The sequence below is a fragment of the Ceratocystis lukuohia genome (genome assembly GCF_044167205.1).
Source record: "Ceratocystis lukuohia strain C4212 chromosome Unknown Supercontig9_pilon, whole genome shotgun sequence".
NCBI classification, from domain to species: Eukaryota; Fungi; Ascomycota; class Sordariomycetes; order Microascales; family Ceratocystidaceae; genus Ceratocystis; species Ceratocystis lukuohia.
Window position 1 is genome coordinate 96,276 of NW_027263528.1, and position 18,940 is coordinate 115,215.

Below are 18,940 nucleotides of genomic sequence, written 5' to 3' on the forward strand. Positions count from 1 at the left end.
AGTATTTTTTTTTTTCTTTCTACATATTTCCTGTGTTGGGAGGCGGAGCTTGGAAAAGTGTGTCTAGATAAAAAGAAAGGAGTAGACCCTGGGTGCTGAAGGGGAGGGAATTAGGGGTCCACAAAAAGATGGCATTGTAATTATAGGAAGGCTAGATCAAGTGTGGAGGTGAAAAGGGAGAGGAGGCCCCAACTAAATGCGGGGCTGACTGTGTTCTTGGAAAAGGCGGTATGCCATTGGCAGGGAAAGAAGGGAGAGACCCCGTTGGTAGTTGCTTAACATTGAAGGGGGGCGGGCGGGCGGGCTTCTAGAAAGGAATAGTGCTAAATAACCAGGCTCACACAAGAATCGGCATGACCGCCTTTTCACGTGGTACTTCTCCTTCATTGCATTTGACCGAGGAATCGAAGTCACTTAGTACTCTGACGCAAAGAGCAAACGGAAAAGCGGCTAAAGAGAGGACATAGGGTTTAAGGAATAGCAAATGACATTCATAGAGGGAGCGCAAGGCACTCCATTGTAAGAAAGTACCAACCACTGTCCTCTGATGGTGTTTGGGCAAACTTGGGTTGGAGAAGAGTTAGAAGGAATGAATACAAAAGCGGCGTATTGGTGGTACTGACAACACATACGGCGTCTCATGAGCCTCTATTGTTGTGGGTTGTTGGCAGGCTAGAGGCCCCAAAGTCAAACCTGGGCTGACAAGTACTTGTGCAAACAGTAAGCCTCCGCATTTCCTCCCTTCCCATTTCCCTTGCCGATGCTGCACAGCTAAATGCTTGCATGTTTGCATGAGTCAAGATGCACATAAATCCACCCATATAGTTGTTTCTTACTCTCTTGTGATATGGAGTGAAAACAGTACATCTCTTTCCCGATGAGAATGATTTCTGGGAGTGGAAAACACGAAAAATAAGGATCGGTTTCCTAGACATCCAATGCCAAATCTTAGATGAAAAGAGCACTATGAGCGCATGTGATCGTCGTTGATGTGGGTGTGCCTGAATGGAACTGAAAGAAAGCCTAAATAGACAAAAGACGGAAAAAGAGAGAGGGGGGGCGAAGCGAAGTGACGTGCGATGAATGAGTGGGTGGGTTTACGGAGGAGGAGGGGGGAAGAGCGAAAGCTGAGGGCGGGGTTAGCAAGCCTGTATGTATGTATGTATGTATGTATGTCCAGTTGTATGTGATCAAGTAATTGTGCACAAAGATGTATGCAATCATGATAACACCGGGTCTCCAAATCATGAATTGCACTGGCCTAGCCATTTCAGCTCAGCACTTCGAAAGATGTGACCTTGGCTTTGATTACTGTATTTTCTTGTAATACTCACGCTTATTTTTGCTTTGGTATGGAACATGACACAAAAAAAACACCAGAGAGGCACAGGTGCTTGAGCGCTTACGTACATCCTCTATCAAGTATACACAGAGTAACATAATCTTTGCCCCTCGGCCAAGCAAGTTATCATTTGTCCAAGTATTCACAAAGGCAAGAAACAACGACAAAGACACAAGAATGGCGCGGCAGCATGGAGAAAAGGAGAGAAGATACATCCAGATCGAAGACGAATAAACAGAGAAATGCGACCCGAACGGCGAAAAGAGAAGAAATTGGAGTTGGCTCTACAAAAGAGCATGGCGACCCGGATCATTGGTGCCCATAAGCCCATCATCCCATCAGATGCTACTATACCCGGCTCGGAAGAGGGCTGTGAGGAGAATGAAGAGAACGGGCTAGAAGCCGAATATGGATGGGGTTCCAAAGACTAAGCCAAGGCCTTTGTTAGATAGGGACGCTATAATAGCACCTCCATATGAGGTGTAGCAAGATAATTCTTTGTTTTTCTATTTCTACCTATTGCATTTCCAAACAGCCAAGTCATGGGATGGGGTGGTTAGGCTCGAATTTGAAGGCTGTCCATAAAATTTGGCAAGCAGTAATTGGCCACGTAGATAAAATCAAATAAAATAGGGGTCAGAAGGCGGCAGGAAAGGAAAGGAAAGGGATTAAGAAGAGCAAAGATGGAAATCACGCCTATTCCAGAACCTTGGACCAACTCTCAAGCCCCACTATTTTACGTGCTGTGCTGGCCTTGGCTCCTTTTGTGCTTGTATGCCATTTTGTCCCCATTTTTCTTTTCCCGCTTTCCTGAGATTTTATTTTAACTTAGGGCCTAAAGCGTGAAAGTAACCAGGACCCAAGGCTTAGAAATAATGAGCTGGGAGTTAATTCGCAGGGCCCTGACCGCTTGTGTATAACCCAACCAGCTCCCTCGTACTTTCCTATTTCTTATTACGCTCCTGCCCTCTTACTCTTTCCCTCCGCTCCTTATATCTCCTCATATCTCCTTCTGCATCTACTAGTCTTCCATTCTTCTTTATTCTACCCTTCTACCTCTGCATAGATACTCTGTTGATAACTTTCTGTCTTTCTCCATTGACCGTTATATATTGCGTTTTCTACGTCTTTTCCACCGATTCGGGCAACTGGACTCTTAAACTAGCGCTTGGGTATACGACACTTTTTTTCGACTGTTTTATATACTCTCATCATCTGGTTGATATACCATACGCAACCTTTAAACTTTTCCTCATGGTCTCTAGCCCCTTTAGCTCGCGCTACCGCTCTTCGGTAGACTCTTCCCTCCAGTCTAGCTTTGGCATCGGATACAACACTGGAATGGCTGGCTTGATTGCCAACATTGTTGACGTTGGTGGTCTGCGGAGAAGAAGCTCTTCTTCTTCTCGCTGCTCGGTGTCTGACGACCTTCCTAAACGACCTAGTCTTCTACGAAACCAAGCCACCGGGGAGCCCAGCACCACCACCTACAAGGAGAGTGTTGGACGTTCTCCGTCCAGCTGCGGCCGTACTCGTACTGCCACTGATATACTGTCCAGAGTCGCCAGCGTTCCGTCCCAACCTCGTCATTCTCATTCTGAGTTCGCTTCGCCAGTTACGTCCCTCGTCTCTTCTAGCATCTGCCAGTCAGGGCAAGAACCATCCAGTCCTCAAACAATTTCTTCAGTTGTCACCGACAACTCCCATTCCGGTGTAAACGACATCCCCATGCCTTGTAGGTTTCCTCAACTACCCTAATGTGTTTTTGTGCCAGCGATACTAACACACGTTTTAGTGTCCGGTGGTTATTTCAGCTTTCCGAGCTTCGGAAGCTGGAATGGCGAAGACGACTATGATCGCGAGGAAGAACAAGGGACTGACCTCAGTCTTTGAATGGTTTCCTCTTCAGTTCGTCTTTTCGTGCGTTCCGCTGCTCATTATTATCTGCTGCGCTCGTCTTATTTCGGTGCTAGGCAGCACAAGAACATGCCGGCATACTGCTACGATCTCGTTTGTGAGATATAGAAGTAGCCTTTCCCTCTTGCTTTGATGCATGCTTAAAGGCTTCTCTGCATTGTCTTGTCTGCAGTGACATGGTGTTGTTACATCACGTTTCTAGCAGTATCCGTACTTACCAATCCGTCTTGTCTTTAGGCAAAAGACTGGCTTGGTATTTGTTTTTTTCTACGTCTTCGTCCTGTCTTTCTTCCCTACAGAACACGGACTGCATATTTTTGCTTTTTTGTCACGGACTCACACATACACCACATACAGTATGCTACACATACACTTCTGCATCTATACCCCTCCCACGCACATACGCACAACAAATACCCCCACCTCTTCTATAACAGCCGCGATCAGTGCGGAAGCGAGTTTTCTTTGTTCATTCAGGTTTGGATTTTGGGTTGGTTATATGCTTTTTTTTTTCTCTTTATGATAATGATTATGACTTGGATGGTGGATGGATTGATTGGTGGAGGAATACCCACAGAACATAGAAACACTTGCTTCGCACATATTTTTCTTTTCAACAGTTTTCAATGTTGTTTCATCGACAGCCTGCTTGGTAATCATTCAAAGGTTGTAAATAAATTGATTTAGAACCCAGTATTGCTTGCGCACCTTAGACCTCTGCACTGAAACGTATCAATACCAGATCTACTGTTTAGGTCCAGTAACTCCGCCATTAAATAAGACCCACTATTATGCCACTATTTTAAGTGGAGCGCCACAACCTGAGTTCGGTGGCGATATTGAGGGCTGAGATGTGGGGCTCTTTTTCATGATTAATTCTTATCGATACAGATCACGTGAGACAATACATATCGGGCTGGCTTTGGCCCACAGACTTGCTGCGGGCACACACAATTTTGACGAAATCCCAGAAATTCCACCACCCTCAAACGCCCACCTTCCCATCTACGAAATTCTTCCCTCGTCACTACCAACCATCACGAAATCATTGACGGGGTCATTATCTATCCAACATGGCTGTCGGAAAGTAAGACTCACCTACCAACCTACTAAATACTGCGCAACTTGGCTGCGGTTTTTTTTTGAGTTCGAATTTGAATTCGAGATCAAATGTTCTACCGTTGCTGCCACGACCATAAACGACGCTCTAATAGTCGCACAACTAATCAGGGACGACAATGCTGACGGCGATAATTTTTCAGGAACAAGCGCCTCTCTAAGGGCAAGAAGGGTCTCAAGAAGAAGACCGTCGACCCCTTCTCCCGCAAGGACTGGTACTCGATCAAGGTTCGTCGCTTTGTGTGTCCGATCTCTCATTTGACTCAAGACTAACCCGAAGTACAGGCTCCTGCTCCTTTCAACGTCCGCGAGTGAGTTACAACCACTACCCCCAAAATCCCGATATTCGTCAATGCTATTATCAGTTGCGCTCCTTGACACGGTCGATACCAACAAGACAATTGGCTTATTCGAGCGATTCGACCGACGTTTCACCGTTAATCAACATCATATATTCCGTCTCCAAGTAGTCAATAATACTGACTGCAAGGTTTTTAACAATACAGTGTTGGCAAGACCCTGGTCAACCGCACCGCTGGTCTCAAGAACGCCAACGACTCCCTGAAGGGCCGTGTCATCGAGGTTTCCCTCGCCGACCTTCAGAAGGATGAGGAGCACTCGTTCCGCAAGGTTCGCCTCCGTGTTGACGAGATCCAGGGCCGTAACTGCCTGACCAACTTCCACGGTCTGGACTTCACCTCCGATAAGCTGCGCTCTCTTGTTCGCAAGTGGCAGACTCTGATTGAGGCCAACGTCACCGTCAAGACCACCGACGACTACCTGCTGCGCCTCTTCGCTATTGCCTTCACTAAGCGGAGACAGAACCAGGTCAAGAAGACCACCTACGCCGCCTCCTCCCAGATCCGCGCTATCCGCCGCAAGATGACCGAGATCATCCAGCGCGAGGCCTCGAGCTGCACCCTTACCCAGCTCACCACTAAGCTGATTCCTGAGGTTATTGGCCGTGAGATTGAGAAGTCCACCCAGGGCATCTACCCCCTCCAGAACGTAAGTTTTTTTCGTCTTTACTTCATTTCATTCGCCACTGAAATCTTCACCAAGAGAAGCGCATGAGTAAATTGGTTCACTTTGGCTCTAACATATTATGTTTCGTAGGTCCACATCCGCAAGGTCAAGCTTCTCAAGCAGCCCAAGTTCGATCTCGGTGCCCTCATGGCCCTTCACGGCGAGTCCTCCACTGACGAGCAGGGTCAGAAGGTTGAGCGGGAGTTCAAGGAGCGTGTCCTGGAGGAGGTGTAAGCAATAAACATAGTTGTTTTGTGACCAATTTGCGGGCGTATACGATATGTGAGCCCACAGCGGGTATGTGGAAGGCATTGGCATTCGCCATTGTTTGGGTTCGGCATCAAGGCGCCCAAGGTTCAAGGTCCGCCTTCTCAGGTTTCAATGGCCCAGAAAAAAAAGTCTGGTGAATACGGTCTGATAGAAAAATTCAGTGATGTTTAATGGCCCAAAAAGTTAAGTCAAGAGAGGCTGATTGCGTGTATGTGTGATTTCTATTTATCTATGACCCTGTCTAAAGGGCCCTCTGGATTTATCTATTGTATATGTTAGGCAAACGGCTTTGTAGCCCCGATATATACGGCACAGAACTAGATTACTATGCCCTCTATTTTGGTGCGGATCGTTGGATAGTGTCTAATGAGACCCTAATCGCTGTCAGATAACTTATAATTCGCCGTCATCGCGATTAAGAAACTCGACAACAGCTATAGACGAAAGAAGGAATTAGCAACGGCAACGCCTGTCTCGCAATCTAAAATTTGGAACCTTACCATCTTTGAATTCTGCGGGTTTTTCAGAAATCACCCAGTGACCAGCGTCAATATCAACCATCCGGAATCGCGGGAAGAAGTCGCCAATAAGAGGAATTACTTCGTCTGGGACATATGAGCTTTTGGTACCGCGAACAAAAAGCGAAGGCTTCTTGAAACGGGCTTCCTTGGGGTTTTTGAATGGGAAATCGCCCATGTGATTGAGACTTTTGGCCAACACAGCCAGTGGATTGCGGAATTTGAAGGGTGCACCATGCGTAGGGCGGTACAGATTCTGGAGGAGAAACTGGCGGACAGGAAGAGACTGTCGAAAAAAAAAAAGGCGGCGTTTAGCAAAAGCTGCGTGCGTGCGTTGTTAGGTGCGACTTGAGACTCACTGGTTCGTAGGGCGCTAGAATTGTATCGGCCTCAGACCGGGTCATGACGTTTGAACGTTCAATCAGCTCCATGATCTGTATGTACTTTGCAAAATCACTGCCTAGTGCTTGATCTAGGGGCGAGTTATCAACAAGAATAGCATCGGTAATAGCATCTGGAGCAGCTAGGGCCAGAGTCATTGCGGTTTTAGCACCCATGGAATGGCCAATGACGGTGGGCTTGTCCATTTCAAGATGGTTTATGAAGGCATGGACATCAGCTGCGAGGGCAATATAGTCATGTCGATCAGCGTGAGGAGAGTCTCCATGGTTTCTCAGGTCCTGAGCAATGCAATGTAAGCATGGATAGTTGTGTGGAGAAGAGAGAGAAGGACTCACGATATTGTAAACAGGGCGTCTGAGTTCACGGGCAAGGACTCTAGATCATATGTCAACCAACAATTTCACGATGTGTATGCAAACATTCAAACACTGCACGTGTAAGTTTTACGTTAGAATAATGGAAAAGACATCAAACATACTTGCTAATGGTGCGGTTGTTCTTCTTGCAGCCAAATAAGCCATGCATCATGACAATTGGGCGTGGTTCTCGAAGAGGATTCGGCGGATGCTGAATCTCAAAGGACAGCTGAACAGTCGGCACATTTTCAAAGAGAGTAGCAATTGGGGCAGTCTTAGCCGTAGAAGTGTGGAAATAAGCAGCTTTGACGTTGTGTTTCCAGCACAAGCGTGCAGATGAGAGGAGCGTAGAAGACATGGTGACGTGAGCCAACAGAGAAAAGAAGCCCCTAGTCCTCTAGACGCAGACGGGTGCTAGGTAGAAAATAGAGCGAATGGCTAAAAGAGAAACAGACAAATGACTCGGGGAAAGGTGACAGTTTTAAAACTGTAAGCTTTCGGCTTGATTCAAACCGGCAACCTTAACGACACGACACGACCGATTCTCGGTGAATAGGACCGAAATTGATTTTTCCAAAAAAAAAGGTGGATTACATAATACAGATTTCTGGTCAGGACGTTCATTCCTTTTTGATAGTCTGTTGCGCAAATGCCCTCAATATCAGATAGACAGACAGACAGACACCTTGTATTTTATTTGAGGTTAGCTAAAAAAAAAAAATTAAGTACTAAAATCAATGGCGAAAGAAAATAAAGACTGTTAAATATTGTGCCATTAGGGTTCGACGTCATGAACCCTTCCCCCCAACCAAGAGACAAACAAATGATAGAACTGTCATCACCAAGAATATTGCGACATCAAACCGAAATGACATCAAAAGGGTATCTCGAAGCCTAAACCAATGAAACTAAACAATATCAATTGACCAGAACGACTCGCGCTCATTATAACGCAATAGGGGCCCATGTCTTTTACTCAGAAGTGAGGCGGGTGTCCTGCACCACGAGAACGCTAGCATTGGCATGAGCTCCCAAAAGTGATGAAGCAGCTTGTCCCAGCGTGCTCTTAAGCTCATCTCCAATATCAGTAGCGCCATCATTAAGGCACGAATGACTACGCCCAACGATGATCAGATCGCCCGCATTACGTGGGTTTTGTCCAACAATGGTCTGGGCGGTTTGAAGGGCAATGGCGATGGCGTTTTGACGAGTCACGGGAATCTCTGTGAAGGCCACTCTACCGCCACCAAGGGATGCAAGGTTGCTTTGCAATGATGACAGAAGATAATGGTCATCGACTGAAGAAGAGTGTTGTGAGGAGTTGGAAGATGCATGGGCTTCATAGGCGGCAGTTTTGTCAATCTCTCCATCAACCGAAAGACTTTCTTCGTCGGTAAACTTGAAATGGGCAATTGTAGCTGTGACATTTGCCTTTTTAGAAAGCTGCATAACGAACCGAAGAGCCACACGGTCATCGGCACCACCAAAGAAGGGGAAGAACACAACATGAGACTTATCCTTGACCGGAAGAGCAATAGGATCCTTGCGAGTACGCGTGGAGTGAACACTTGCCGTTCGACTCATGGGCGGTCGGGTAGGAAGCCCCTTGTTACCTCCACCAAAGCCTTTGTCCATAAAGATAGCAGTCGGGCAGGGGGCATGCCTTAGAGTCTCTTGGACAAACTCGGAGTATCCGCGGCCTTGGAAACTTGAAATTTCGGAAGGCATGGTGCTGCCCTGGTCCTCTGTAAGGCTACCGCGTTGGCTCCAAGGGATTATCACAAAGTCTGACGAGATAGAAGAGGCATGGTGCACCAAGGTTTCTGAGAATGAGGAGGCTGGCACGATGGCCACCCTTCCTGCAGCAGCAACTTCGTTTAGTCGTGAAAAGGTAGAGAAAGCGGTAACGACTGGGTCTGAAACTCCGTATTCATCGCCTTCGGTAGACTGCATGACAGATGAGGTACGGTCAGTCAGCTCGAGGAGTCGCAGACCATGGACTTCTAAATGGCGGTGAGTCTGGACATTAGTGCTTTCTCCCGGCGTTTCAATATTGGACTCGGCGGCAGGATCAGCGTGGCCAGTCTTTGCTTCGTTTTCGGCATCAACACCGTTAGTCTTGACATCCTCTATCTCGAGCAGACTAACAAAGGTGAACAGGCTAGAGAGTGTGTCAAGGCGAAGATGCACCATAAGACGATGAACCATGTCAGTACGAAGAGCAGAAGAGGCATTTGCCTGACTAGAGGGACCAGATTGCAAAAGCGGGCGGCCCTTTTTGTCAGTTTCTCCACGGCGCCATCCTTCAATGGCGCGTTGATAGCTTGGGGGATAAAGAAGCTTTGTAAGAGGAGTGGTAGAAACAGTTGTGATCTAGAGAAGGGTTGGTCAGCTGGTTTAACTTTGGTAGAACATGGCCGGTTGGGGGAGACTCACAACAGCCATGACGACGAAAATTGTGAACGTTTGTTCGTTCAAGATTTTAGCCTGAAGGCCAATGTTCTAGGAAGGAAAAAAAGCGCGTTAGAAAAGCACAATAACTCAAACAGCCAGGCAGACAAGAGGGAGAGCAATCGAGGCTCAGGCCTGGCCTAATCTAGCCAGACAACTCACCAGAACAATCAACTCAACCAAGCCCTTGCAAGACATAAGTACACCAATAGTTAGGGACTCGCGCCACTCAAGCTTGAAGAATCGAGCAGCCAAAGTTCCGCCGACAATCTTTCCGGTGAAGGCAACGGCTAAAACACCAACAACATATGCCCAAGCAATTCCCGAGTTCAAAAGGCCGAGATTGGTGTTGAGTCCTGACAAAGCAAAGTACAAGGGCAGAAACAACACGGAGATCAAATCCTCAATTTTTTCGGTCATTTTAACAGCAAAACCGCCATCATGGGGACAAATGACACCCACGAGAAAAGCGCCAAAGATGGCATGGACGCCAATGATTGCTAGAGAACAAGGGTCGACTAAGTTAGCGGCAACGTCTTTGCTTGGTCTACCTGTTTTGTTTCCTTTATTGCGCTGTGATTCCCCTCTCCCCATTGCGCCCACATCAGTTGCTCAACTTACCAGTGAAGAATGCCGATGCTAAAACAAGCAGCATTGTCAAGGCTACGATGCCCTGAGTCGGGCCATTCTGCAAACTGCCCGTCTTGCGGAGATACCAGATGAAGATGGGCCGCACAATAAGGGTGAGGAAGAGGGTCCATCCTATCGTGCAGAGGAGAGCCCAAAGAGCCGCTAGCCCAGAGCTATTATTAGCCAAAGCCACGCAGAGAGCCAGAAGAATCCACCCCGTGACATCATTGGCAACTCCAGCAGCAAGTGCAGTTACACCAACATTGGCATGAAGAAGTTTGAGCTCCGTCAGGATTCGGCAAAGAACGGGGAAGGCTGTGATGGCCAAAGCCGTTCCAATGAAGAGGGCATATGTTCCAAAGCCGATATCCTCTAAATTGGTACCAGACCGAAACTCGTTGTACAGGCCCCATGCAATGGCAACGCCGAGTCCGAATGGAAGCATCATGCTAGCAACCCCGACACCAGCAGCTAATCTCCAATTCTGCCTGAACATTCGCAGATCAATCTCAAGAGCAACGAGGAAAAGAAAGATAACGAGGCCTAGATTAGCGACGTTATTGAGAACCGGCATAGACGCGGTTGGGAAGATTGTTTCTTTGAAATTGGGAATACGCATCATCACAGAGGGACCCAGGACAATACCTCCAATAACCTCAGCAATGACACGGGGCTGGCCAAGGAGGGAAAGAGGGTAATGGAGAAGACGGCAGAACACGATAATGATGCATGCCTGGGGATAGGTGGTGATGAGATGTTAGCGGGATAACGTCCAAGACAGATAAAAAAGAAAGGAAGAAAGGCAGCATTTCTAGGAGAGGAAATACCACACGGCATTCCCTTGTACACCCCGTATTGCACTACAAAGCAAAGCCTTCATCTTACCTGAATGATGAAAAGAATGATGGGGTTCGACGGGTCGTAATCTGTTGGATCCATGCCCTCAAGAATACCCGCTTGAGCACGAGCGGCTCTTCGAACCAAAGAGTTCGAGATGTTGTCCGTAATAGACATGGTGATGGCGACGATAGCACGTGCTAAACAAACAAAGAGTAGGAAAACCAGAAATTGAGAGGGCGCTTTAAAAAGGACAAAGGGTAGATGGCAAGGCAGCGTGGCCAAGAAATACAGGGAAGATTTCAACAGAAGACAAGAATGGGAGGGGAAAAGCCCAGGTTGATTGGCTTCGTATAAGAGAAGAACAACAAGCTCTCTCTCTCGACCACTACCTGCTATTGATTTATCATAGGCAAGAGGGAGGAAAGCAGAACATTAAGTATGTTTGGTGGTCTCAAAGAAGTCTAGACGGATGAGGCGCTGTCTCTAGATTGTTGGAGAATAGGAGAGAGCTCTAGCGCTGGTGTGTAAGGACGGGGGGCGAAGTGGCGGACTAGTGTTTATTATCTGTAGGAAAATAGAGAAGAAGAAGGATCAGACAGGATAGCTAAAGATTTCGCATCCCAATCACGGGGGTTCATATACAATATCACCAAGCCAGCACAGACGTCAGTCGATATTAAAAGGAAAAGAAAAAAAGAAAAAAAGAAAAAAAGAAAAGAGCAAAGGCGAAAATGGCGAGAGGAAAAAAGCCCCCCGTATCATAGAACCGCGCTTGCTTTTGCTTACCTTACCATCTGGGCTTAAAAAACACGCTTACGGCGCACCAGTTCCAGTCCATGTTCTGTTTCTCTGCAAGAGCTCGGTCCAATGGTTTTTTGCTTCCTGTTATTTCACGACGTATTTTAAACGTGACTTGATCTCTGTCTTTGCTCAGAATTAAAGTGGCCTCCGAGTAGATTCGACGCCGAATCCGGCATAGAATCTAGATATTTCCTTATTTGAAAGAAGAAAGAGACAATTTGGGACACTGCTTTTTAGTTGCAGTTGCATTTTTTCGATAAAAGCCCTACTCGACTCGACTCGACTCGACTCGACTCGACTCGATCCGAAATGCCAAACTAGGGAGAGGTAACTGCCCTTGATCTTCGGCGCTTTCTTTGATGAGATTAGATTTTAGCTTCGTAGAAAAGCCATAGGCGAAAGCTAAAAAGTAAAAAATGAAGCCTGCCTACTTGCTTATCAGTCGAAACAAACTGGACGGACAATGACAGCGCCCATCACATTAAATTTGTTCCAACTTGACGTTGTGTTTATTACAACCTTGTTGTATAATGTATGCATAGTTTTGATCCTGCAGGCCTGGGCGCTTTTTTTTTGAGAAAAAAAAAAAGAAGGAAAAACACCCCAAGCCAACGTAAAACTTAGCGTCTTGTTTCTCATGGACGGACCCCTAGGCTAGCTCTGCTTGAGCCTCTGGCATACTAGGCCATTCCATAGCTTCACACGCTCACATAATAACCAGCCTCCCTACGTCCCTACCTCCCTATCCCCCCCTCCTCTCTTTTACGACGCTAAGCCGCTGAGGAAATACCAGGGAGATAGATCTATCATGATTCTGAGACCTCCAAGATACATGGGCTTAGTGCGGGGTAAGTCTCGTAGGAACGACAATAGTGCAACTTGGACGAGGGCGGGCGACTGAGGTAATTTAATCCATGCCCTCACCTCATATTCAGAAATACTCGCTCGATGACGATGAACCAACTTGGCCAGAGGGTTGCTCCCCCAAAGGGGATGATGTCAATATGTCCGCAGTTCTCCAAGTCGGCCTGCCACAAGACTGGCCTAAACCAACAAAGTTCTTTTCCGCCTTGAAGAAAAGGATGCCCTCTGTCTATTCTAGAAAACATGACCAAAATCCTGTCTGTAGATATATAGCATGTGACCGAGTTCCTGTGAACCAAAGGCAGGCCACAGCAGAATGACGACAAAGACGGGAGCATATATGCAACACGTGCATGTAGAGACAAACAGTGGTCCCTTCTTGTTTGCTTAGTCCAGTCTTGCATGCACCCTATTTCCAAGGCTGCCTGACAGGCTCCCTTGCGTGTAATCCAGGCCATCCATAAACAAGAGACTTCAAACCTTATCTAGTAAGCAAGCACCTGCGCACGGCATCACATGACATGTGGACTCACTGTACTCATAGGGTTATAAGCGTAATTATCCTAGAATCGGGGCCGCTATGGAGATAGGGACAAGAGGCGTAGGGGCTTTTTTCTCAAGCTGAAATAATAAGCGGGCCACGGGCTGCCTGTTGCTTTCAAAGTCCCGTCCGAGAGTTTTGGGGTAAGTGCTTGGCGTTATGAACAAAATATATTCGGTGTAGTGTTGTGTGCGGCAACTTTCCTTTCTGTGGCTCAAACAAACGTGACGTTTCTTGAAGAGTTCCAAGGCGGGAAATGCTGGCGAATGGCAGGCTACGGTACCACCAAACCTATAACTTCGTTGGGATATTTGAAACTTTTATGGCATTGACATGATGATTTGCCATGGGGTTATTTGCTATATCGAGGTGAAGGAACGGCATATATACACACGTATACCCACACTCTTGGCCTGTATGATGTCATACCTGGTCCTCGTTCCCGGTGACAAGCAGAATGGATTTGCTTAATGTGTGAAGAACCAAAGAAGGCTGGGTCGTCCTTTGTTACATGCTACTAATTTTGGTGGTGGATTCTCAGGTGCTCATTCAGACGAATTACACCTTCCTTGTTCCCTTCCTTTACTTTCGCCATAGTCTCTTAGCTTGGGCCTGTGCGCCCTCCCTCCTCAACTTGAATCTTAACGATAATGTATGTCCGTCCTGCTTCCTTGCTCAGGCATCAAGAGGCTTAAGCTTGGTAGAATCAAGCTCGGACTACTCTGCATTCTTCTTTGCTAGGACCCGGATTCCGGGGCAGTGGGGTGGGGGGTGAGAAGGAGACCTTAGCAGATAGATGCACTAGTGTTTTCCCCTCTAAATTTAACTTGTCTTGACAAAGAGATTGGTATTTGAAACACACGATAGACTTCCGAGAAAGCCCACTTGTATAGTGCGCCTCCATTTGAGCCGTAATGTGCAGAAATGGAAGAGCAGCCAGTCTGAAATGACGATAAAATGGAAGGCGTCCGCCCTAATACCTCTGCTGTACTCTCGTTTCCTTTGCTCATCATCATTTCCTCAAGATTTCAACTGCCAAGTTAAGTCGGCGGGCATACAGCCATCTTTCTGGACATTTCCATACTAGCACTGGTTGCTTGTCTTTCCCATTTGTCCATTGCACTGAATCGTCTTCTCTTTCGCTCACTTCTATCAACTGAGTTGTGGCCAAGCTTGCCTTTCTCTGTTCACTCATTATTCATTTTGTACAGCATTTGCCTCACATATTCCTTTCCATTGCATCGTTTTGTCTATTCAATAGGCTACCCATCCATCATCTATTCATCCATCCATACACTCGCTCGCACAAGCATCACTTACCATTAAATTCCGTCCACATTGCCGTACCCTCGATTATAAAGAGCTTGGCTACTTGACTTCACTTCCCTCCTTGAGATCACGATGAAGCTGTCTCTCCTTTTTTCCCCACTGCTTCTGGCCGCAAATATTGCGGCCCAGACTTCCCAAACGGTTCCTCTTCGTGTCATTAGTTTCAACATTCGTTACGATACTTCGTCGCGTGGAGATGGCGAAAAGCGCTGGGACGAACGTGACTGCAATGTCAATACAGACCGCTGCCGCCGATACCGCCTTACGGAGCAGCTCAAAACTACTGCTGAGGGCATTGCTAGCGAAGGTGCTGCTGTAATAGGTCTTCAGGAGGTTCTCAATAGACAGCTTGAAGACGTCCTTGAGGATCTTGGCAGCCAGTGGAAACACGTGGGTGTTGGCCGCGATGATGGCAAAAAGAAGGGCGAGTTTTCCCCCATTCTCTACCGCCCTGATGTCCTCGAGCTTGTCCACAGTGAGGTAAAGTGGCTATCTCCTGAGCCCGATAAGCCCTCCACTGGTTGGGGTGCCAAGACCCGTCGTATTGTGACGCTTGCTGTTTTCAACCACATTGCGACTGGCTATCAATTTATCCACGCCAATACCCATCTGGACAATGTCAGCTCTGAGTCGCGTGTCAACGGGGTAAGGGCTATTGTAGATCACATTAAGGCCATCCAGGGCAGATATGGACCCCTTGATGTTTCTCTCACCGGCGACTTTAACTCTGCTCCTGGCGGCGATGCTTCTAAGTCTCTCGCAGACACTGGCTTCCTGACCGACAGCTACAACCTCGCCAGCGCTGTCCGCGTTGGCTACCTCGGTAACACTTACACCGGCTTCCAAAGTGGCCAGGCCACGAGCCGTATCGACTATATTTGGTTCAGTGGATCTGGAACTCAGGAACAGCCTTTTACTGCTACTCGCTACGAGATCCTAGATAATCTCGTCGATGGCATCTTCATTAGCGATCACCGTCTTGTGATGTGTGACGTCGAGGCTAAGCTCTAAGTTGGAGAGTCAACACTCATGAGGGAGGACTAGATCTCCTATGTTCTTTTCATCGGCATATTGAACGCGCATGTCATCGCTTTCATTGCCGTACACATCCATACAGATAGATTCCTTTCTTTTAAATCTAACCTCATTTGCTATTATTTTAAGAAGGTTGTCTGCCAAAGTTACACAGGGAAGATTTGTAAAGTGGGACCAACTCTTGACATCGCAACAGGGTCCATGTAGCAAGTAAATCTAACCCATACACTGCCAGATAACCATGCCCTGTTGTTGAGGACTTTGAGTGATCAGTCGCACTTTATTGAAATGATAGGTAGCTCAAAAGATAGATGCTGAGTTGCATACTAGGCCGCTAGAGAATTTCACATAAAACAAGCGTAATTATGGTGCTTAACATGGCAATTCTAGTAATATATCAACAATATCATCCTTAGTCTATACCTAGGGATGACTTCAATAATGTTTGATACGAATATATCGTCCCATACTTTCCTGACCTGACATCACTATCGGCCCTGTGTTTCCCTAATTGGTTTCTGTTGTGTTTTTTCTGTATCATGTTATGAGTGTGGGTATCTGCGACCAATTCACGCAGCTGCGACCGGTTTACGCAGAAGCCTTTGTGGCCCTTTCTTCCTCCAACTCCTTCTCAGCCTGTCTGTAGTATTTTGCGGTATCGACACCATGTTGGTTGTGGTTGACAAAGTTAAACCAAGGGATAACTCCCATAAAAAGCGCAGAATAGCGTGATTGTCTTGCAGCCACACCCTGGAGATGGGGAGTCAATTGGCTTTCGCCGTAGAGAGACTGGCCAGATTTGACTTTGCTAACCATTTCTCGCATGTCCATCTCAATTTCGCGCGCATTTTCGGTAGCTCCGTAGAATCGAACTGATATTTTCCGTTATTAGAACATCCGGTTACTTGTTTTAGTTGAAGGCTCGTTTCCTCCCATTCCTGTCTTGGACAAAGATATTTATACAAATGAAAACAAGATAACTTACGTGCAGAACGCTGGTAAAAGTACAAGAAGCCACCAGTGATGCCCACAGCGCCAGCCAGGCGCATGGCAGGAGCAAAACCGCCCTTTCCAACATGAGAGGGTGCAAACTTCTCCATGAACAACAACGCACCAGGGCCAAAGGCGGCGGCTACCAAGCCATGAACGTAGTCAGAGGGGCGTGCATAGCCAATCACGCGCTTGAAGTGCCTAGAGAAACAAAAGTCGTAAGAACAACTGCCAAAAGAAAAACCTTGACTGACTAATCTAGGGTTATTGTGCGAAGGGAAATGAAGCCGTTGTGTTGTTCGGCTGGGACTATTTGAGAGAGAAGGGGGAGGGGGGCTCTTTCGTACGGATCACTATCAATGAGCTATTTTGCAGATTGTTAGCCATCACGTCGTTCTAGAATTGAACCAAGGCCCATTGGATACCAAGGGCCCAAGAATAAGCTACTTCAAGTCTTTCCGGGAATTCACGTGAAATGGGAGACGAGAATACGTACGGGATAGTCGGTCTCATAGGCCTTGGTAGGGAAATAGGTAGGTGTCTCCATGGCTATCAATTAAGCAGTGGACTAGAGGGCGGTGCGGTTTTGGGGCGTATAAGTAAGAGAGAGACTAAATGAAGCCGTGATAGCCTAAGGCTCTGACGTCTTTAAAGCGAAATTGTGAAATAATTCCCTTGTCTATGATTCGTTCTAGCTTAAAAGCTCGAGATTCTTTATCGTGCCTGGGGTTAGGAGTGGAGATTGTGGTGCCTTGAGAGCGAGGCAGAGGCAAAAATGAGAACGCCACATGTGGCGCCATTCATATATTCACGACAATCTCAAACGCCACACCAGGAGCTGTATCCTTTCTAGGGCATCAAGACGCGTAAAATAAAAGAACAACCACCAACTTCTAGACTATCTCCAAAACAATCAAAGCTCTTGCTGCTAGCTGTTACCCTACATCAGAGGACCCAGTTATTTATACCACAAACAATGTCGTCACCCCCTAACTTACTGTCACATTTGGAAGATTATGGCTTTAACGAAACCCTCGACCTCGGTGAAGATGCCCACACCACTGATGTGGTTGGCATAGATGACGAAATCAAGGTTAGTAAGCGGTCTCGTGCACCCGCAGTTAAACTTGATGAGGCTAGGTAAGCTCTGTGATGATTTGTTTGTCTTGTGTTTGATATATGGGATTCTGACACGCCAGTAGGCTTCTCTCAGAAAATGGCATCCCTAAGTTAAAGCGTCGGGCTAGAAAGCTACGCTTCCGGGGGAAAGGCCATGAATGGTCCGATGCCTCAAATCTGCTGAGCATGTACCGCCTGTGGCTTGATGATCTGTATCCTAAAGCCCGTTTCGTTGATGCTCTAGCCATGGTAGAAAAGGCTGGCCGAAAAGGAACGCTAGTGAAACAGCGGAATGCCTGGCTTGAAGAATCCGGGAAGACCTCGTCGATATTTGACACGGTTGATGAGATACTAAAGCACAACGAACCAGATGGAACTGCCATACAATTAGAAACAGCTATTCAGGAGGGCCGCCCAGTCGACTCTACCGAAAGTTTATCATTAGATAACGATATTTACAGTGCGTCTCCTACAAGGCCACAGGCAAATATGGGTTCTAGTGGGAGACCTACTACAGCTGCAGCTACGGATAAAGCGCCTGATTTTGATGACGATCTCGAGGCGATGATGGCTGAGGCCGAAAATTTTGATCGCACAGTAGCATCACATGAACAAAGTCTACCTACAACTCATTCTGGGGAGCTAGATTTTAGTGTGGAGGACGAGCTCATGGCAGAGATGCCATTCGAGGATTGATCTAGTCATTTTGGCAAGGCAAGAGATAGAAGCTTGATAGTGTTACTCAGTAATTCCCATGTGTGAAGCAAAGTGAAAATGTTGTGCAAGTCTTCGTAATGTTCGTTTCATTGTTGCCATTGTACTCTATGTGTACTGGCATTAAATTTCTAATAATATAGTGTTGAAAAAAAGAAAAAGAAATAGTAATAATACCGTAAGCCATCTCCATGGTGGTTTGCAGTGAGTGAAGTGATTTTCCCAGAATAATCCTCAAGGGATTTCCATATAACAAAAACAAAACAATACGCCCTCTTCTTCAACCAGATCCCGCCTGTCCAGTATAAAGGCCCAAAGCAGAAAATAAAACAAAAAAAAAGGAAAAAAGAAAAAAAGGTAAGTTGGAAAATAACAACGAAGAAGAGAATTTTAACGTGTCATCAAAAATGTGACACAAAGGCCCAATCAACATCCTTAGAACAACAAATTGTCCATCGAATTCGGAAAACAAATAGCCAGTCCTGCATTCCATTAGACCTGTCAACCGATACCATGAGTTCCCAAATCAAGCCATGCTAGGAGCAGCGGCAGAAGACACTGCCGTATGATTGCTACTATTGGCCGACACCACTATAGACTCAGGTCTAGCTTCATTAGAGGCTGCCTGCAAGACCAAGTCACGCTGCAAGCGCTTTTCCTCAAGCCTTAGCATCCA

General features: G+C 46.8%; 7 protein-coding genes across 7 annotated transcripts; 4 read left to right on the plus strand and 3 right to left on the minus strand.

Annotated features, from left to right (window-relative positions):
* Nucleotides 1–2,596: 2,596 nt before the first annotated feature.
* Nucleotides 2,597–3,235, plus strand: HOO65_090031 (uncharacterized protein; the record flags this gene model as incomplete). The annotated part of the gene is made up of 2 exons (XM_071004613.1): nt 2,597–3,077; nt 3,138–3,235. 2 exons carry the CDS (start codon nt 2,597–2,599, stop codon nt 3,233–3,235), a joined length of 579 nt encoding a protein of 192 aa, XP_070855917.1.
* A 1,097-nt stretch (nt 3,236–4,332) lies between these two features.
* On the plus strand, nt 4,333–5,638 carry HOO65_090032 (40S ribosomal protein eS1; the record flags this gene model as incomplete). The annotated part of the gene is made up of 5 exons (XM_071004546.1): nt 4,333–4,346; nt 4,522–4,606; nt 4,664–4,689; nt 4,885–5,386; nt 5,495–5,638. The coding sequence occupies 5 exons, from the start codon at nt 4,333–4,335 to the stop codon at nt 5,636–5,638; spliced, it is 771 nt and encodes a 256-aa protein (XP_070855918.1).
* A 429-nt stretch (nt 5,639–6,067) lies between these two features.
* On the minus strand, nt 6,068–7,308 carry HOO65_090033 (Abhydrolase domain-containing protein C22H12.03; the record flags this gene model as incomplete). The annotated part of the gene is made up of 5 exons (XM_071004555.1): nt 6,068–6,108; nt 6,175–6,478; nt 6,552–6,872; nt 6,930–6,969; nt 7,073–7,308. 5 exons carry the CDS (start codon nt 7,306–7,308, stop codon nt 6,068–6,070), a joined length of 942 nt encoding a protein of 313 aa, XP_070855919.1.
* A 614-nt stretch (nt 7,309–7,922) lies between these two features.
* HOO65_090034 (K+/H+ antiporter 1) lies at nt 7,923–11,045 on the minus strand (the record flags this gene model as incomplete). Its single annotated transcript, XM_071004442.1, has 5 exons — nt 7,923–9,323; nt 9,387–9,452; nt 9,564–9,901; nt 10,023–10,764; nt 10,917–11,045. The coding sequence occupies 5 exons, from the start codon at nt 11,043–11,045 to the stop codon at nt 7,923–7,925; spliced, it is 2,676 nt and encodes an 891-aa protein (XP_070855920.1).
* A 3,433-nt stretch (nt 11,046–14,478) lies between these two features.
* Nucleotides 14,479–15,417, plus strand: HOO65_090035 (mRNA deadenylase exonuclease subunit; the record flags this gene model as incomplete). Its single annotated transcript, XM_071001582.1, has 1 exon — nt 14,479–15,417. One exon carries the CDS (start codon nt 14,479–14,481, stop codon nt 15,415–15,417), a length of 939 nt encoding a protein of 312 aa, XP_070855921.1.
* A 612-nt stretch (nt 15,418–16,029) lies between these two features.
* On the minus strand, nt 16,030–16,978 carry HOO65_090036 (NADH-ubiquinone oxidoreductase 21 kDa subunit; the record flags this gene model as incomplete). The annotated part of the gene is made up of 3 exons (XM_071004581.1): nt 16,030–16,313; nt 16,427–16,632; nt 16,902–16,978. The coding sequence occupies 3 exons, from the start codon at nt 16,976–16,978 to the stop codon at nt 16,030–16,032; spliced, it is 567 nt and encodes a 188-aa protein (XP_070855922.1).
* Nucleotides 16,979–17,407: 429 nt separating this feature from the next.
* Nucleotides 17,408–18,246, plus strand: HOO65_090037 (Chromosome segregation in meiosis protein 3; the record flags this gene model as incomplete). Its single annotated transcript, XM_071004591.1, has 2 exons — nt 17,408–17,571; nt 17,634–18,246. The coding sequence occupies 2 exons, from the start codon at nt 17,408–17,410 to the stop codon at nt 18,244–18,246; spliced, it is 777 nt and encodes a 258-aa protein (XP_070855923.1).
* Nucleotides 18,247–18,940: the final 694 nt, after the last annotated feature.